This window comes from Nilaparvata lugens, chromosome 3 (genome assembly GCF_014356525.2).
Source record: "Nilaparvata lugens isolate BPH chromosome 3, ASM1435652v1, whole genome shotgun sequence".
Lineage (NCBI taxonomy): Eukaryota > Metazoa > Arthropoda > Insecta > Hemiptera > Delphacidae > Nilaparvata > Nilaparvata lugens.
In genome coordinates, this window is record NC_052506.1 from 70,415,489 (window position 1) to 70,437,102 (window position 21,614).

General features: G+C 34.8%; 1 protein-coding gene across 1 annotated transcript; it reads left to right on the forward strand.

The window, feature by feature from the left end:
• Positions 1–1,915: 1,915 nt before the first annotated feature.
• LOC111058532 (probable serine/threonine-protein kinase DDB_G0280133) lies at positions 1,916–20,214 on the forward strand. Its single transcript, XM_022346071.2, has 4 exons — positions 1,916–2,043; positions 3,610–4,093; positions 7,627–7,955; positions 17,444–20,214. Exons 2-4 carry the CDS (start codon positions 3,646–3,648, stop codon positions 17,660–17,662), a joined length of 996 nt encoding a protein of 331 aa, XP_022201763.2. The 5' UTR covers positions 1,916–2,043; positions 3,610–3,645; the 3' UTR covers positions 17,663–20,214.
• Positions 20,215–21,614: the final 1,400 nt, after the last annotated feature.

Consider the following 21,614-nt stretch of genomic DNA (forward strand, 5'->3'; position numbering starts at 1 on the left):
TATCTGTACAATATTGACAATTGTATTGCTTCTGAAGAACTCAAAGTCGTTGCAATAGAATGATCTATCCATCTAATTATTGTCACAGACTTTTAAATTTTAATATTGTAAAGTTTCTATAATATATTGCAGAAAACAACAAGAATGTCGAGGTCCCGCTATTGATAATGTGACTTCCATTCCATGACTAGTGACAAGAGCTCTCATACCCTATTTGTCAACTGATTAAGATTATTTTGTTGGCCCATGTACGGAATCATATCGATGAAAATAATTCTCGTTTGACGTATAAGAGAAATAAATAAAAAAATCTTTTTCAATATTATTGATAGCCCTGAACACGAAAGTGCTGGTATTTATGGAAGAGCTTCGAATAGCATACTACAATAACTTGTTAGAAGTTTAAAAAATACGCGAGAATACTCCTCTTAATTAAAATTAGATGATCATTGTTCAAACCTCCTTATAAAACTAATCACATTCTTCATGTCGAAAATCATGGAACATGATTAGTTGGTTTACAATGCTAGAGTAGCCAACAGAAAATATAAAAAATGTTGATTGATGATGAGCTCGAATGTGTGGTCGGGACTGAATCTGTGGTCCGATTTGAACGAGATCAACATGATTCATTCATTCATACATTCGACAAAAGTAAACTTTCCACATTAGAAGTGAAAAATCAAGCTTATATCGATATAATTAATTTCTTGAGGATTGAGTGGTTATTTATGATAATAGTGAATTCAATAATATCCAGATTGAGGTGAATAAATCCTAGCTTGTGGACTGTGAAGCTTTAGAAGAGTCAGTCATGTTCTTTGTCTATAGCACACTATTATGTACTGGTACTATATGTATTACAACTATGAACCCGCACTTGAAAAAGCAAAGGGAACAACGGAAAAGGGATGAACCGCATAGGGGCCAAACCGCAATGTCATGTATGTGACATGCTCTGCTCATTTGACCATTTTGGTCAACTATACTTCAACAATCCCAATATTACTGCCAGCTCTTCATGATCAAGGAATGTCATCCAATAATATTTTCCTCCAGCATGCGCGAAACTACTAGATGAAAATCAATAATTATTTTAGATAAATCTTCGATAGTATTGTGAACTTAAAATGGAGAATAGATGCAAGCTTGCGATGAATAATTATTGATAGGATATCAACGATGCAGAACGGTGAGATTGCTGGGGAGAGAATCTCGTTTTGAATTGTCTATTCTTGAATTTCTTTGAATGAACTTCCATGAATTGCTGGCCTTGACTAGGGTTGCATCCTTCGTTGTTAGTGCTACCTGGTCGTGGGCTCGAATCCCGCTGAATCCCATCGGATAGGCATGGACGTTTGATCATCTCATCAAATCACCCTCGCACTTCCCATTACCCACGCACCAGCCAAAAGCTCATGTGGGCATCATCCGCATTAAAAAAATTACTATAATCTAGAATCTGTTTCAAGCTATCTGCAAGGTTTTTAATGTCAGGACATATTAAGCCCTGCTCCTGTCATATTGGAATCGGTTGTTTTTCTCGCATAGGCTGGAAAAAAAATTGGAAGAGGAGATGATATTATGTTCTTGTAATGTAATAATTATTCATAATATATAATCTGCAAACGTATTCGAACAGAGCCTAAAAAAAATATTTTCATATCAGTATCTAGTATATATCATAAAGAAAAGAAATTTGCTATGCTATATTCCCTCTATGCTTATATTTTTTGATTCCGCATAAGCCCTAAATTCATTAATATAAACAATAATTGGAATCTAACTATCTCATCAGTTTTCTATCTAACGTGCTATTTTATTTTGCAGTACTATTTGATTAAAATTATTTCCATTGTAATGATCATAGTAATTTCATTTTTAAGAATTTTACATAATTTGAATATTGTGTTTCATCCCTCTAAAGGTGCGTACAGACTTTCGCTCTGCTCCGCAATCGAACATCACTCGAGCAGAGCGATTGATGATCGACGGGGAGCAAGAGTGGAACGCGAGAAGAGCGTGTAACAGAGGTCGAGCTTGGTAAGCTCCTAGGTCGAACTAACCAATTGTTGCGCATGCGTGGTCAACGTGTTTGTTTGTAATGTTTGTTGATAGTTACGATCTCTGTGTTAGCAAATAAAATTATCAAAATTTATAATTAATTATTAAATTGAATAATATAAAGTTATAAAAGAATTTATAATAATAGGTACCGGCATATTAGCATTTAGAAGAAAGAAGCCGAACTCCCAATCAAGCTTTTCACCTTTTGAAACATTGACAGACATCACCTTTTATAATAAAACATTAAAAGAAATGAAATAATTATAATATTCATTATAAATTCATTATATAAACATAATGTATTATTAGGCTACCCAGCAATTCCCTGGTCAGAATAGTTTAGTTTTGTCACCCGATCAGCTGGATCGAACGTTTCACATTAATTTGTGAGGTTAGGTTGTAGCGAAGTCAATAATAAGAAAAGAGTGGATCGATCATCCTTCGAACATATTTCGAACCTCATTCAAACCCTTGCGTAAAATCTCGCGTAACGTTCATGATCGGAGCGATTGCGGAGCGTGCGGGGAGCGTGTTGGAGGCGCGTATAAATGTACACACCTTATGAGTTCATATCAGACTTCATACTTCTTATTTCAAAGGAACGGAATATTGTTTTAATCATAAGGCTCTGATTCCAACATTCGTGATCAAATGGAGGAGAAAATTCTGTTCTATTCAAGAAAATAACATCAGCTGAGGCTGAATTTATTTCAATTCTAGAGAATGCTCTCATTTCAGTAATCATTTTCAGGAAGCGAGTAACGAGTAAATGATTCTCATCAAATTGAGGCCTACATTTACCTCTACAGAACATTTGCTCCAGAAAAAATAATTTTTCACATTTTTATTCTCGTATAATTTCATCAATATTTATTTATCTCAATTTGTTCCCTACTGCTTACATCTTCTATGAGTGAACATGGAATACGTGATACTGTATGACATGATACCGTTCAAAAGAAGAAATACATCGATTAACAAAAATAATGAAAAAAAATTATTATAAAAAAAAATAGTTCAATCCATCGATTAACCACATTTTTGAATCTGGTGCAACACGGGTATTTCTGTTACAGACTAAATTCGTCTATTTGTACGGCCTAATCTTCTTGTAAAAGATTGTCAAATGAGATCGAAAATTTATTGGATGTTGAGAGAATTAATGTATGGACGAAAGCATAATATATTTTTTTAATGTCAATTCACTCTGCTATTATATTATTTTATAGAAAAGAATAGGATAGAACTCTATTTACACAAAAAGAACATGTCATTGGAAAAAGAAAATAATTTGAATAATGAATTGATCTTGGGATAGACTTTTTCGTTCCATAATATTTCTATTTTTCGAAATAGATAGTTCTCTAAGCTTGGACGAAACCGTCAGCAGTAGCCTTGCATATTATTGTACATAAGAGTTAAGCTGTTTCATAGCAAAAATTTGTGAAAAGCTGAGAATAGTTCATAATGGATGATAAATACTTTGAGAACACTATTATTTCCAATAGCAGATCAGACTTGAAGTATTCTTCAATTTTCCAGGTAAAAACCACACAATGCTTGGCAGCCATCTCAGTGATGATCTTATCAATAGAAGCACAGATCCACCAACAATACAATTTTCAGCATCAGAATTCAAATCATCCTATAAGCTCAGGTCGGAATGACCATCATCGATACCATCATTCACAAAGTCAACACCAGTACAATCAGCAGCATCAGCAGCAACATCAGAATCAGCAGCAGCATCAGAAACAGCAAACTCAACCACATCACAAGCACTTCCACGTGAAAGTGGCACTTGATGGACCGAAGAAGCAGAAGTACCAACAAGAGAAATTCAACCAGAATGTGCAAAAACAATTGCAAAATCACCAGTTGCACTCAAAACAAAGAACGGATGCCGATGTACTGCAAAAGGAAGTCAAGTCTCCAAGGCTGTCACTCCCCCTTGTTCTCAGCCCAGAGAAGATTCACGCCATGGACCTTGATCCAGCCATCACTGTGGTTGAGCCGCCTCACACAGGTCAGTAACTAAGTTTATCAACATTATCTAAAGCGAAAGTTAAAAGGTTAAAAGATGGCACAGAGCAGCAGTAGCATAAATTCGTATCAATTAAAACATTACAGGAAATCCTATTTTCCTGAATTCTGAAGAAGCATTAATAATGTTTCTAATTGAGTATTTGAGGATAAAATTTCGAATAGGTACGTTACAGCAATTAAGATGTTCTACTATAGTAGTTGTGTAAACAATAGACATCGCGCGGTTATAGAGCAGGCCTAATTGTCCAATGTCCATACGTCAACCCAATCAGCCCATCAGAGGAAATTCTGTCGTGTCATGTCGGCGAGAAATCGGTGAGTGTGGGAACGGTCAATAGCTCATTGGGTTGGCGTATTGACAATACCAATCATATTTTATAAACAAGAACCGAAAACAGGGTTTAGTTGTAATCACTTGATGTGCTATGATAGATTTCATCAGATTTACTCGTATTTATGAGTATTCTGCATAATGTATACTCAGTCAGATCTTTTATTGTGCAATTGATTATTAATACGATGATACAATATTGATAATTGATACGATACTAATGGTTTTGTCTTTTTTCAAAGTAAATTGTGTAGTACTTTTTTAACTGAGACACCTCTCACCTATTTTATTCCCTGACAACTCTTTTCAACTTATCACTTCCTCGCTTTCACATCTGCAGTCTCAACTTCCCATGAGCTAACTCGTCTTGGAATGTCGACTAATCTCCAGCTTAATTATTGAGGTGAAAAAAGTATCCTATTTTTCTGGCAACACTAGAGTTATGGCTGATGTGATAGCCTTTATTCAACTTCACCTGTGACTCTAGTCTCATTTTGCGCAATTTTTCGCTTGAAATGCACATTTTATTCCCCTTTCGATCTAAGAATAACAATATTATTATGTTTTAAACACTGTGAACAGAGACGTTGTAGAGTTTTTGCATCATACTATATTAAAATGGTTCAAATTAACATGAAAGGGATAGAAAAGACACGTTTGACGCATTTTAAATCTGAACTACTGATTAAGTTTGAATTTTTCAAAAAGATTATGAACTCACCGGAGATGGTTAAAGGCATATTCTCGTTTTTATTTAATAAAAATTTCATCCAATGCATACCATCAGTTAATTAATTAAATAATAAATACTATCATAATACAATAATCAATATAATTCTAAATTTGATCATTAGAGAAAATTGGTTTACGTAAAGACCATCGAAACATAGCCTACCCATAAACGACTGCATTCCATAACGTGTCTGCCTTCACACCTAGGTATGTATGAATGGAAGATTGCGGGTTCCAGTCCCGTCACAATATTACTTTCTGAAAATGTTTAACTCCAATGAAGATTGATCACGAAACTCTAACAAAATGGAACTATGACCTATGATTCATTCTATTGGTGTTTTTCTCAGACCCTTGCGAAGTGCGGGTTACACCAGTTCGTCATGAAATTAAAAATACAATAAGCTGTCTCCTCCACAAAAAACATAATTCCACTTGAGGAACCTCATTGTTTTTTCCAACTCAACAAATGATAAACATAAATTTACAGGATTTTACCAACAGTGAATGTTTCAACAATTCGTGAACCGGTACCGAGTTTCAAGAAATCAATTATGTACTCTCATAAAAATAATAATCTATGTTTACAGTTGCTAAGCAATTCAATCATAAACATCGAAAATCTGGTGTGGCGCACTCACACAACTTTCCTTGCCGTTATGAAAATTGATCACTTGACGCTAGTGTTCCCGTGCATCTCAAGTCTACTATTCAAAGATTTGAGCCAGCTGGTGACAGGGCAATAACGCTGGAGACACACTAGGTCTGCTATCTCTTCATAGTGAATCATTTAATAGGATCAACAGTTGCCAACAGTTTGCAATTGGATAATTCCACTCGATTTTTTTTTGTTTAAATTGTATCTGAAGCCTGATAATTGAGAATCTAAAATCAAACTTTGCATAGATGAGGCGGAGCTCCTGAATTTTTTACAGATATGGGACTTGTGGAAGTTGATAGAGCTTATCGATGACTATTCCAGGTATAACTTTAATCAAAATCGTTAGAGCCGTTTTTGCGAGAAAATCGCGAAAAACCCTGTTTTTGACAACATTTTCGCCATTTTAGCCGCCATCTTGGATCGCATTTGATGGAAATTGTTCGTGTCTGATCCTTATATTGTAAGGATCTTACGTTCCAAATTTCAAGTCATTCCGTTAATTGGGAGATGAGATATCGTGTACACAGACGCACATACACTCATACACACACACACACACACACACACACACACACACACACACACACACACACACACACACACACACACACACACACACACACACACACACACACACACACACACACACACACACCACACACACACACATACAGACCAATACTCAAAAACCACTTTTTTGGGCTCTTTTTTAAACGTATAGAAATTTAGAAATTGGGGTACCTTAACTTTTTCGGAAAGCAATACTTTCCTTATCTATGGTAATAGGGTAAAGAAAGTAAAAAGTAATCTAATTCAATATGATTGCAAAATGTATAGTTCAGACTAAATTGATAATAATGGTGTTGGAAGCTGGTGTTGAGCTAAGTTAAACCATAGAGAAACAATAGCGTAAGAATAGCGTAAACAATAGCGAAACAATAGCTTAAACAATAGAGAAACAATAGCGAAACTTATGCTATTGTTTCTCTATGGTTAAACTTACTCGCTCAGGATCTGTATAGAGAGATCAATAGTTGAATCAAATCTTAATCTTAACGCATAGTTACAAGACAGGATCGATCACATATTAATGTAAGGATAGGCAAAACTCAAAGCCAGTTTTCATGCGCAATAATAGTATTTCAATTTCAATTCAAATAGAATATCTTCTTCATGTTTTTTAATTTTGATCTTGTTGGCATTGACTTGAAAATTCAAAACTTCCGAACATTGATAATATACTACTATAATATACGTCCAATGTGATTTATACTACTTTTTTCATCGCTATCAAACATTTTACTGTACATAACAGTAAAGTATAATGTATTAGAGTGCAGGGGGATTATTGATAAATAATTATTAACAGTCGATATAACAATCAAGATCTTCATATGTTTACACTCGCATAGTGTGATTCATAGTGTGATTCACATCAATTATCTCGAGTGCTTATCGGATTGATTGATCATAGCAAACAATTGATAATAATTAGCTTACTTAGTTCATGATATCAGTTACAATAATGAATTGAACACTGGGATGTTGTGTAGAAATTTCATGAATTTATTGCAGAATTACATACATAGTACATAGTATTTGTGATATTTTTAGACAACATTCCAGTGTTTCATTATGGAAACACTGCAATATCACTACATTTCACCAACAACAGTATTTGGAGTCACAGTTGACACTCAACCTTAATAGTTCACCATGATAACAATAATTAGAATAACTCGATAACTGTAGACTACATCTTGTTCCTCTTTTTTCCTCCTATCAACAGAGCACAAGAAGACAAGTGAAGTGAAAAAGCGACAGTTCAGCTACGATGCAGCGATTGCATCACTGTTTCAAGAAGCACTGAAAGTGGCCGGCAGTGAGCCTTCGCAGCCTGCATCCACAGCAGGTCAATTCACTCCTCTGCCGGCAGCGCAGCCCATCTACAAGTTCAAGCCAGTCGCGGCAGAACACATCCTCCACAATCCCCGGCCGTTCCATGTGCCACCCCAACTATCCAACGACTTCAAGTCTCAACTCCCTTCAGTATCGTTCCAGCATCAGCAGGTGGAAGAAAAACAAGAGGATGATGAGGAGGAGGAAGAAGAAGAAGAGGTAATTGATAAAATATGTAGAGTACGAGTAAGAGAGGTTAAGTTGAAGTTTAAGTAGATTAGTAGAATATTGAATATGTTGAAGTATCAGCTGATGAACGTGAAAAGTGTTTGTAGCGCATGCGCGCATGCACCTATGTACACAACAAAGGTTTCACTCGAATGTGGAGTCTTGATTTTAACACAATCTGATGGAGACAACAACAACAGAAACAAAGGAAAATATAGATGATGAGTGGGAAAATCTGTAAAATGTCATAAAACAGGCTGCTACAGAAGCTCTTGGGACACGAAGAAAGCATCAAAACTGAAAGGGGCTCAATGTTTGGAATGATGAGATCAGGGATGCAATATATGAAAAGCAGAAAACCTTCAAAAACTGGCTTAGTCACTCAAAAGAGGATAACAACAATATCTATAAGCGAGCAAGGAACCATGCTAAGAAAATTGTGAGGAAAGTTTATCAGCAGGCATGGGATGTCTTCATATCAAATGTGGAGCAGGGGTGCCCACAAGGGGGGGGCATGGCGCAATTTGCGCCATCAACATTTTTGGGGGGGGCATGATTTTTTGTATATTTTATGTCAACATTTTGAATTATGATTGAAAAATCAAGGTATTAAATAGAGATATCCTAATGTAGTTAATTTTTCCCACCCTTACAATGTTATATTTTGCTAAGTGTAACTCAATATAAAGCATAAGCACAATTGATAATATTTTGTATGCAGGAATTTTAGTAATTTTAAGCCTATGAGTTTGAAGGTGAATCTTTGACAAAAATAAATTATAACTTCATCATCCACTATTATTCTGATTTCCTTTGCTTCATTTTAATTTTTAATGGTCCTGTGTTTGAGTTTCCTTGCTGTTGCAAGAAATATGCGATATTTTTCTCATTTTCACAGTCTCGACAGTTTTTCGATATAAACAGTAATGAAAGATCAATTTAGGGTAACTCAGCTTATAGAGCATGAAATTTTCTCTCATTTAAGACCAATCGCAAGTTTCTATCATGCATTGTACTCATTTTAGAGACTCTTAATTAACATTAAAATCGCAAGAAAAATGAGAAAATGAAGATCATCATTCAATTGGCTGTAACTTTTGAATGGTATTGAAAACAGAAGTATATTTCATGGGAGTGAAAAGAGGAGAAAATTCATCACAACCTCGACCACTTTTTGGATTTTGCATCTGAAGTGTTCCACAAGATACGCAACGTTGCATATGCGAGACTGTGAGAATGGGAAAAAATATCACAAATTTCTCGAACATTCAAAGTTGCGTATCTTGTGGAACACTTCAGATATAAAATCCAAAAAGTAGTCCTGCGCGACCACTCAATTCATTGGAAATTTATTATCTTTAATATTATAAAGAGAATGCTTTTTCTCGAAAAATTCAAGGTTCTCGAGATTAAATGGAAAACTTGAAAAAATCGAAAATTTTGGGGTGAAGTTGCCTTCTGGTGTGTCAGCAAATTTCAGATTAGAATTCAGCGCCCCAAAATATATATAGAACCATCGAAAAAAATTATTTCGGGGCTGTTTCCTGAAAAACGACCATTTGACTGGACTATAAGTTATTATCCTATTATAATAGCGAGCAATTTATGTATATCTGTTTATATTTTTCTATTTCTATATCTGGTTATCTGGCTATCTGGTTATTTATGTTCAACGGATCTCGGAAACGGCTCTAATGATTTTCACGAAATTCGGAATATAGTAGGTTTATGATATCAAAATTCGATTGCACTAGGTCTCATCCCTGAGAAAACTCTCTGAAGGACATGAAGAGGATAATTCATCCTTGGAAAAACAGATGATGATTTCGTCTGTGAATAAATCACAGACGAAATATATTTTTTGTAGTGAATAAATCAAAATTCGGGTAAGTAACAATTTTGGGCTGTGTCTGTTAGTACTTCCCCAATCATTTTAAAGAAATGATTATCAATGAAATAAATCTGTTTATCAATGAATAAATAACGAGCAAAGCTCGGTGCCCCGATATTTGGTATTAATAGATAGAATTTACAAAATGTACTTGTTCAGATGATATCTTTATTCCAAAAACCAAACCATTTAAGATACATTATGTTCGACTTGTGTTATTTACTCCTGTAATGTTAAAAAGTAAATACTACCAACAACACAACATCAGTGACAACCTATTCCAATTCATGATAAATATCGGGGCACCGAGCTCCGCTCTAGAGTACCTACAAAAGTATATAAAAATTATTACGAAAGAAGAAATTATAATAAATTTTCATAGTTCATACAGAAAGGTTCAATCTAATCACAGTGGATTGAGATTAATTCGCAGAGGAATGCAAAAATTTCTCTCACAAAAGCATGTTAAATTTTAATCCTGATTCATGTCACGTGAACCAAATTACAGGAGACAATCTCAAAAAGATAGCTTATCCGATTGGTTCTACTGGAATTAATCAGGATTAAGATTTAACCGGCTTTTGTACAACTGTCACTAAGTACCTGATTGAATTATGTACAAAAGTTCAACAGCTGAGTCATAATTTTGTCTCAGTCCCACACACATGCACTCGCTCACTCACTTCCATCATCAACAGACGCCGAAATTATCAGCTGTTTTTCCAAGGATGAATAAATTCTTTTAATGTCCTTCAGCGAGTTTCCCCAGGGATGAGACCTAGTGTAATCGAATTTTCATATTATAACCTACTATGTTCTGAATTTCGTGAGAATCGTTAGAGCCGTTTTCGAGATCCGGTGAAATACAAACATATAAACATCTAAAAATTTAAACATCAAAACATCTAAACAGAAATTGCTCGTTTAATAGTATAGGATTTAGAATACCTAAACTTGCCGACATTATATATTGTATGAATAAAATCGTTCCAAATTTGTATGAATGTTTACCAAGATTGCTATGCAATATTCTTTTGCAATAAAGAATTATCAATGATATTATTATTCAACTTTTTATAAGTAACCTTAACATTTAAAAAGCAAAGCCTCCCTTACTTATCTTTTAATATCCTATTAAAATATGTGTCATGTAGTTTTTCCTGATGTAATGAAGTTCTTTCTAGTCCTCCCGAACAAGAACGGGTGCACTGCTTGTCTCAAAAATAATATCAAAAAGATACTTCATTTCTATTTTAAAGAGATAAGAAACGATGGTATATATTTTTACAATATTATGAAAACAGAAAGAATTCCTCACAAGACCAAAGGTAATAATGTCCTTTGGAAGATTAGAATGTAGAGGTGCGTAAAGATATACGCGCCGCGAACATGAGCAATTCACTTTTAATCAGCTGATTATATCTATATTTTTACAGAAACGGTAAAATACAGATATAAAAAGCTTGGCATCAGCTGATTAAAAGTGAATTGCTCATGTTCGCGGCGCGTATATCTGTAAGCACCTTAAGATGTGAATTTTATTGTCATACACTGACTAATGTTAAAAACTAAAGAGTTGGGAGTTGGGGTACTTTGGGGGGGGGGTCATTACACATGGATTGGGGGGGGCATTACACTTGAATTGGGGGGGCATGCGCCATTGGCCTTGGGGGGGCTGGGCACCCCTGATGTGGAGCATGATTTACATGGCAGACAGGAATTTGCCTATGAGTTCATGAAGTCGGTGGGCAGAGAACGAAAGGAGCGTGTCAAAATGGACTGTGTATCAGAAGAAGATTGGATAATGCACTATAAAATACTTTTCGCCACACTTGGATGTAATGAGCTGGTTTACGTGCGTCATATGGAGGCTGAAAGTGATTGTTTTCCGACCAGGCCGGTAAAACTTTACGGCCCTAGGGCTGTAAAATGACCTTGAATAACAGCTGATCGTGTCCGATCTCACAAAAATCATAGAGAGATAATCTCATAACGACTGTAAAAATCTATATAATTATGTATCGTGAATCGCGGTATTATGTCTATAATATATTTTATAAATTACTGTTTCATCATTTAATATTTATTATTGTGTTTTTGATATCAAACAAAAGAATACGATGATATCTCCATAGCCTCAACAATATAATGTTGGCTGCATTGTCCATTGTCAGAAAGGTACATATCGCAAGTATTTAAAAGTGAAGAATCAAATTTGAAATCAAAGTACAATAATTGTATCAATATTTAAAAGTGAGGTAGAGTAATAATTGTTTCTTTTTTATTATCGAATTCCACTTCTTAATGCAATACAATCAACAATAATAATAAGAAAATACAGCAGAGATCTGAAGTTTAAGGTAAGCCTACTGGTGAAACTCAGCCTTGACTGAGAAATTCCTAGTAATTTTTTCGTAATTCATTATTGAAACTTTTAGATAATTTTCCTCCAATATTAAACCATATAGAGAAAACATTAGGCCCACTCAAGATTGAATCTTCGAATGTTTTCTCTATGATTTAACTATTTTCAGAGCAATATTTTGTTGTGAAAATGCCAGCAAACCGGCTTCAAATATGCCGCTATACACTATATTATAGTAGCCAACATACGTTACCTGACTTAATTCAGAGTGAAAATTTTATTGTGAGAAAGATAATGATATTAATTTTAATAATATAAGTCATGAGCCAAAGTCTGTTGTACGCTTTTTAGCAGTGAAGTAAACTTTTTTAGAAGTCCAGTTTACAGTGTACAGTATTACGTGTATGCTAAGTGTTATCAGTCAGGCCCCCTTTGTTCAACAATACGCTAAGACCGAGAGCGTAAAGGCATAATACATCAGAACTCAAGGCTCAGTGAATAACAAGCATGATCTAGGTTCGAGTCTCGGTCAATAACTTTTTTTTTGTCGATGAATTTCGACTTTTATTACCTATTTTTTGTATTAGTTACCGTAATTTAAATTTCAATCAATTTTTTTAGATATATTTTGAGACAAAACTGTGAAATATGCAATTATATTAATTTTTTCATCACATCATTTCAAAATAGTAATGAAAATTCTATTCATCCATCTATCCATGATATATTGCACCGGGCGCAAAGCTCGTGCCTAATATTAATAGTATAAAAATATGGTCACTATTGTAAATTATTAATTAGTAATATTGAAATTAATTGACAGTAAAAGTTGTCATAACCAAGATTCAAACTATCAAAATAGGCTGTTTGAATTTTATTTATTTTTTAATTTCTTATGTATTGGGGAGGTTTTTTTTTGGTGTGGCGAAAAATAGCGTTCGCACCATGGGCAAAAATGTATTTCCGGCTCTCAATCTTTTCCAGTCCTCGGCCTACGGCCTCGGACTTAAAAACCGATTTCGAGCCGGAAATATCTCATTTTCGGCCCTAGGTGCGAAATATACTATTGTGAGACGTTGCCAGAAAGAGAAATTGTAAATTTTGCTGAATGCCATGTTGATGACATCACCCTTGATGAACTGCTGCTGGCGAATAAACTGTCAAAAAACAGGAAAGCTTGTGGTCTTGATGGTGTAAATTTGGAGCTTATTGAATATGGAGGTATGTTTCTCTATTTAAAGCTGTTGACATTGTACCATATGTGTTGGAAAACCCATAGAATACCTGCGGCATGGGCAAGCTCAAAAGTTGTGTCATTATACAAGAAAAACGACAGAACGCAACTTGAGAATTACCGTGGAATAAGTCTCCTAAACAACATCTACAAGTTGTATAATGCTATTCTAAACAGACGTTTACCTACGGGTAATTGTAGAGAACCTGCCTGATAGGGGAAGAACAGATGAGATTTTGCAGAGGACGCTCTTGTACGGATGCGGTATTTACCCTGAAACAGATCATAGAGAAGAATCGGGAATACAATATTGTGACGAATACAATATTGTGTGAATAACGTATTGTGAAACTCACATGGCCTTTATCGATTGGCAGCAGGCATTCAACAATGTTTTAAGATCAAAGTTATGGAATATAATGCTTCAAAAAGGCTACCCCAAACATCTGGTTGCTGCAATTGAGGGTGCATGCACCAATACAGATAATATAATTATGTTCGGCAATAATAAGAAGATAGACAAAATTAGGATAAATAAAGGAGTACGGCAAGGCTATCCAATGTCCCCGACTTAGTTTAATATTGTATATACAGACGAGATTCTTCATATTTGGAATCGATATGTGGATTCAGGCATTAAGCTCAGCAATACTGCACACATAAACTCTTTACTATATGCAGACGATACTGTAATTATGTTCAACACAGAAGACCAACTTCAATATGCACTTTTCATGTTGAATAGGATTGGTATGGACTTTGGCATGATAATCGCACTACAAGATAGTGCTTGAGAACCAAATTTTGGAACAAGTTAAATGCAATAATATTTTGACCATGGAATGTATTAATGCATGGGTTTCAATAACTATGTCAGATAAGTAAGCTTTAGATGCCTACCAAACGGAAGCAGGAACCAATCAATTTGTTGAACTACCTCAATAGTTCAGACGTTACTGAGAATGTTCAAATAAATCGTTTATAAATACAGCCCTGTTTAGGATTAACATTTGTTCTAATAATAATAATAATTACATTGTATAAATAGTTAGCTGATACAAAAGTCTGTACATAGCTAATGTCTTAAAAAAAATCTGGTGTGGCGCACTCACACAACTTTCCTTGCCGTTATGAAAATTGATCACCTGACGTGTTCCCGCGAATCTCAAGTCTACTATTCAAAGATCTGAGCCAGCTGGTGACAGGGCAATTATAACGCTGGAGACACTCATGAGGTCTGCTATCTCTTTATAGTGAATGATTTAATAGAATCAACATTAATTTGCAATTGAATAATCACATTTTCTCGAATTTAAAGCTTATTTTCAAATTTAGGTGAAAATGTTACTGAACATTAATTGTAGAGATTTTCATGCTCAATCTACTCCACTTGATTTTTTTGTTTCAATTGTATCTGAAGCCTGATAATTGGGAATCTATCTGCATTGATGGGGCGGAGCTCCTGAAATTTTTACAGATATGAGACTTGTGGCAGTTGATAGAGCTTATCGATGACTATTTTAGGTATCAATTTGATCGAAATTGTTGGAGCCGTTACCGAGAAAATCACGAAAAAACCCTGTTTTTGACAACATTTTCACCATTTTAGCCGCCATCTTGAATTGCATTTGATCGAAATTGTTCGTGTCGGATCCTTATAGTGAAAGGACCTTAAGTTCCAAATTTCAAGTCATTCCGTTAATTGGGAGATGAGATATCGTGTACACAGACGCACATACACTCATACACACACACACACACACACACATACAGACCAATACCCAAAAACCAGTTTTTTGGACTCAGGTGACCTTGAAACGTATAGAAATCGGGGTACCTTAATTTTTTTCGGAAAGCAATACTTTCCTTACCTATGGTAATAGGGCAAGGAAAGTAAAAATATGTATAATTTGATAGCTGGGAGGGGTTCTTCTCTTCTACACATTTTACTGGAGGAGCAATGCACTTTTTGGACACTTCATATTAGTAAAAACTTACAGCTTGTAATGTTATCAAGTTAGACTCATAGCAGAATAAAATCAAAATAAACAACATTTTCAACATTATACTGTTTACATTACATACAGTCGAGAAAACGTTCGGTTTTAAATCACCAGTTTTAGCATTCATTAGTTATTTCTTGTTTGCTTCCATGCTAATCCATCAATCGATGGGTGAGTTTCGTCAACAAAGAGTATATACTTTTAGTTTCATCTAAGTCGCTCTATGAAGAAATGAGAAGAGGAGAAAGAGTAAGGGTGATAGGATGAGATAGGATAAAAAAGCGTTTGGTTGTTGTGCAAGTGTGCTGCTTGAAATACTGCAGGACCTGGACACAAGCCCGGCTACTGTCCATTACAAGCCCGGGCGTCCTTAAAGCTTTCCAAATGCTCTTAAAATAGGGATGCCCCCAAACCTTTGACAATATTTTCTTTCAGGCTCAGCATTTCACTCGGCCCTTTGTCATCGTTTCTGTCCGCATAACTCTACGCCATCCCTGGCAAACTGAAAGTGTTTTACTGTACAACGCCAATCCTAGTTGAATCAAAATATGAGCTATGTCAAGAACTTCATTGCAGGGAGATGAAATTTTTGAATCATGCTGAACCCTGTCAAGCATACTATACGGAGAATCAAATACGAGTACTCCAGCTTTTACTCGAATTCCCCCATACAATATTTCAGCAATGAATGAAATTTATTGGGCGAAATTCCTGAAAATTCAAATATGCTGTGTAATTTTCGGTTTTCACTACCAAAGCTTTATTTTGAAGCAATCGTGTTCTACTGAATAACAAAGAATCAAAAATTTTTCATAACTGTAATAAATTGACTTTTCATACTTTCAGTACCGGTACTGGATATCATGGAATCATAATATTGTACTGAAATTTCACATCTCTTCATTATAGGAGAGAACTCATGGGTTGGCTTACCTTGTCATCAGATCTTGATATTCTTGAAGCTGTATCACAAAACCTTTCTGCACAACAAATGAAACTTTTCAAATTTTGTTTCCAGTTTGCCCCTTCCAAGGGTACGAGCAGAACGGTCAAGCCGATATTACGATTTCAGTGTAAGTTGCGATCGCGGTCGAAATTCTTATAACACAAGCACATTGTTAAGTACGGGAGTGAACAGTAAAGGTGGGTTTTGGTTTATGCGTAAATGCCGTCTTCGACCACAACAGGGGGAGCATCTCAAAACGATTAGATTTCAATTTCTCTAAATAACCTGGAAAATTCAGTTTGATTATGTTTTAAAAAGGGAGAGGTTGCGTTTTTGCTTTTGAATGACAATGTTTTGATATTATTCTAAATGATTTGTTAATTCTAGATCATGAATAAACAATCACAAATAGTAAGAAGCTGTTTGATCAGTCTTTTAGCACATTTTTAAAAGTTTGACAATATGAATGTCAGCCTACAACAATGCCTGTCATTGTCAACGTGCCAAACAAATATCCAACTTAAGGGTGAGACCATATTGGGCGTTTTCAGACGGCGTTTTTAGAGGCCCTCTCCAATCAACTAATTGGGTTGGCGTCTGAAAAAACTCCTGAAAACCGCTTGAAAAAACGCCTGATATGGTCTCGCTTTTAAGGTTACGTCTCGGTCGCGATTCACCACGATGTTATTCAACATGTTTTGGACTATAGAATCATAATTTTTAGTCACTGAAACTGCGTTAACGGCTTCTACGCTATGTAGTCAACTGTCAAGTATACAGCAACAGTTTTCATGATCGCGTTGTTCACCTCCTTGCTATGTGATGTCATATAGCTACATCGATCTAGACCTGATCAGTGGAATCGATCATAAAAGGCTCAAGAAATTCTAAATATATTATGCATACTGTCTCTATTGAAATTGTATTTTGAATGAATGAACTGAAATCGAAACAGAAATTGCGACTCACTCGCACTATACAATTATTGTACTGTGAGTAGGTATTGGATATTTGCATTGATGAAGCCTTTGTTTTGTTAGTACCAGAACTATGCTGCCAAGTACCAGTACGGATACAGAGTGGTGGACGACCAGGAGGGTAGTGACTTCGGCCAAACTGAGTCACGGGATGGCGACATGACCAGGGGTCACTATCACGTCCGCCTTCCCGACGGCAGAATGCAGAGGGTCAAGTACTGGTCAGATCCGTCCGGATTCCACGCCCAAATATCCTACGACCGAGATGCTGTTCACATCTGAGCAATTTTTTAGTGTGTGACTAGAAGTGTTTCAAATTGACGCCATATTTTGGAACTTATTGTTTTGAGCTAGAGCATTACAAGAAATTGGAACTTCCCAAACTTTTGGGGGGTTGAAAACCTTGCAGTCGAGACCTGTTGTGAATTCAAAACATTGAATTATTGTATAAATATTCAAGTAGCGAGAAATGGCAGTATTATTCTGATAAGATTGTGATTGCTCAACAACTGAACTGCTGCACAACTTAACAAACACAGTAAATTTCAAGATAACAATATTATCAAACCCTACTTATTTTTATATTTTTTCTCACACTCCAAGACTAGTTATACACATATCGATTTTTGAACGTTCGATTTTTTGCCGTCCTTATAAATTCTACCATATTTATCAGAACTTGGTAAACGTATGATGTGTGTGCAGATACACATAATGTGTTTCGTTACCACGTTATGTTATTATAAGGACGGCAAAAACTTCGAACATCCAAAAATCGATGTGTGTGTAACTGGCTTAACTATCAATCAATCGCACAATAATACATGAGTCAAATGCACCTCAGGTTGGGTGTGATATAAATCAAAATCATTGATATTGGCGTGACTACCGCATACTGGTATCATGATTTTTATTAGCTTACCCAAGACGTTGTTTCAACATTGAGTTTATTTATCATGGTGTATGTGAAGAGCTCAATGGAAACAGCTATTGAAATAAGAAATAAATGATAATTGTTAAAACATGATAGAACAAAGCATTATCATGAAAATGATAGATATTGGCCTAGTCTTTGAAGTTAATCACTAGAATTGATTCTCAGCAGACACTATCAAAGTTGTACATTAAACTTCTGGAAACTCTTTACTGGGACATTTTCTGAAGTTTCCTATTGAAATACTGTCAAGTTACCAAAACGGAGTAATTTACTAACGAAAAACGTTTTTTATAGTTTCCCTTACTAAGATTTGAGCGCCTATAGTAGCGCCTATATTTTGGGTGATCCATTATAGAATTGATCAGAATATAAATCCAAATCAAATGTATTCCATTATTGGAAAATAGATCCAATTGGGCTATTTTTGAAAAAATAAATAGTGAGGTCCTCGTTAAAATGGCAACATTAACATTGGTGTTGCTATCCATGCCTATAATTTGTCAAAGTAGATAGTGTTATCCTTTTCTAGCATTGCACCGTTGCCGAATCTTTTTTTCAACAATGTAAAAATGAAATAATAAAAAAATAATAATTTAAATTATGAAAATCTATTATTAAATCGTAGAACATAATATTTTATTGTCGAATAATATAATTGACTACTTCTAACAAGAATGGACAGTTAATATTACATCATATAGACAAGATTGAGAAATGGTGGTACAGAGGAAATTCGATTGAGGTTGTCAATTCCTACAAATATCTTGGAATAAAGCTGACATCAAGACTTTCAATGACGGAGCATTTCAAGGAGATATTGGCCTTGGCAAAAACGGCATTGAGTCTGTTTAATAACCTGTTATTGAATAATTCAATTGCATTTGAAGCAAAGTTGAAAGTTTTTGAGGCTGTTGTGAGATCCATAGTGTGCTATCAATGGTGCTCAGGTGTGGGGGAGCAGAATGTTTGATCTGGTTGAGAGTATACAACGGGTTTTCATCAGAAAAGTTTTTAGTCTGCCAACATATTCTCCCAATCTAGCCATGCTTCTGGAGACTGGACTGCAGCCAATCTTTCTGCATACCCTGAAGCTACACTTTGGATTTGTTAGAAGATGTTTGAAACTCACAGAGGATAGATATCCAAAACGTCCAATGGAGGGGATGATTCAGAAGAGACTGTTCATGTATAAGGATTGGCAGAAACTGGAGGAATCATTCGGCATCACTTTGGATGACATCAAAGATGGATCACAGAATACAGACTGGTTGTTAGCATCTATAGGAGGAAAGCTGAGAGATCAGCAGGTACAGCAAGTGGTATCAAGTCAACGTTACTCTTGTAGAAGCCAGCTCAATCATTGGAATGAGTATATCATGGAGGACTGTGACTTTAGACTGATCAAGTGGTTCTTCAAGGCTAGGATGGAACTCATTTATTTGAACAAATATTCCTTCACACACATCAACAAACTTTGTTAATTGTGCAATTTAAAAGAGGACGAGGATATTGCTCATTACATTGGTCGGTACCCAATTCTTAGCAGCTACAGGAAAAAGCATCTAGGCAAATCTCATCTTAGGTGGCAGGAAGTGAAAATCCTTTTGAATGGAGTAAACTGGTGCAAAGTGAGTGAGTACTATGGAAATATAGACATTTTTTGATAACAGAATTCAATTACTAGTACTCAGTCTGCAGCCTCTGAAAGACTTTTGGTAAACACTCTGTTATACACTTTGAGATTTTTAAATATAAAATATTATTTCTGATTAATTTATTGAAAGACAATGAACTCAACTCACCCTGACGGTCAATGACCAAGGGTTATTAGCTTGCATTTGTATTTATTTTCAATTTATTTATGTATCTGTTCAGTACAATAAAAGCAAATTATTATTATTATTATTATTATTATTATTATTATTATTATTATTATTATTATTATTATTATCATTATTATTATTATTATTATTATTATAGACAAGATTAGCTATCTTCTATAGAAGGCATAGGCAAGGCAGAGAATCGGCAAAGCTGCTCTCCTATCTTTTCTCCTGACATTATAACGTAGACCTCACTATAGTATAGGCTGTGCAAAGGCTGAAAATAAACTTTTATAGACTTTTCACACGTGATATTTTTCAAAGTTTTTTGATTTGTATATCATCAACCTATCAAAATGAAAAAGTTTTCTCAGGAAAATATTTTTTTCTAATCATTACTTCTTGAGATATGAGCGCCTGGAGTTTAAATTTTTAGGACAGAACATTTCAAATTCGGTAAGAGATGAGATTTAGAGGATAGATTCTCCATGGCATTGTTGATCTAGTAGAACAAAACGTTTCTGAAAATTTCAAATTTAAAGATAGTTATTCAATTTACTAAAAATAACCGAAAATAAATTTTAGTTGCGTTATTTTTTGTTTTTTTAGTGAATTGAATAACTTTTCCGAAAATTGATATTTTCAAAAAAAATATTACTGTATTTGAAATGTTCTGTCCCAAAAATTCAAACTTCAGTCGCACATATCTCAAAAAGTAATGATTGGAAAAAAATGTTTTCCCGAGAAAACTTTTTCATTTTGATAGCTTGATATACAAATAAAAAACTTAGAAAAATATCACGAGTAGAGAGTTTATTTTTAGCCTTTGCACAGCCTTAATATTATGAGAAATAAAATATGTCATTCAATGAGCTTGTGAACAGGTTTAGAATTTCATCAATTTGTTGCCGATTCTGAAATGGATCATCCCAAATATCTCAATGGAATGTTCTGAAATCTCAAAAAGAAATAATAATGAAATAAGTTTTTCGCCAGACTTGGATGTAATGAGCTGGTTTACGTGCGTCATATGGAGGCCGAAAGTGATTGTTTTCCGACCAGGCCGGTAAAACTTTACGGCCCTAGGGCTGTAAAATGACCTTGAATAACAGCTGATCGTGTCCGATCTCACAAAAATCATAGAGAGATAATCTCATAATGACTGTAATAATCTATATAATTATGTATCGGGAATCGCGGTATTATGTCTATAATATATTTTATAAATTACTGTTTAATAATTTAATATTTATTATTGTGTTTTTGATATCAAACAATGAATACAATGGCTGCATTGTCCATTGTCAGAAAGGTACGTATCGCAAGTATTTAAAAGTGAAGAATCAAATTTGAAATCAAAGTACAATAATTGTATCAATATTTAAAAGTGAGGTAGAGTAGGCTAATAATTGTTTCTTTTTTATTATCGAATTCCACTTCTTAATGCAATACAATCAACTATAATAACAAGAAA

Bases quoted from the DNA above. Each gene is read 5' to 3' on its own strand.
- LOC111058532 (XM_022346071.2), top strand. From the start codon at position 3,646: ATGATCTTATCAATAGAAGCACAGATCCACCAACAATACAATTTTCAG. The intron at 4,094-7,626 runs GTCAGTAACTAA...TCCTATCAACAG, and splicing joins GGTTGAGCCGCCTCACACAG to AGCACAAGAAGACAAGTGAA. The intron at 7,956-17,443 runs GTAATTGATAAA...TTGTTTTGTTAG, and splicing joins AGGAGGAAGAAGAAGAAGAG to TACCAGAACTATGCTGCCAA.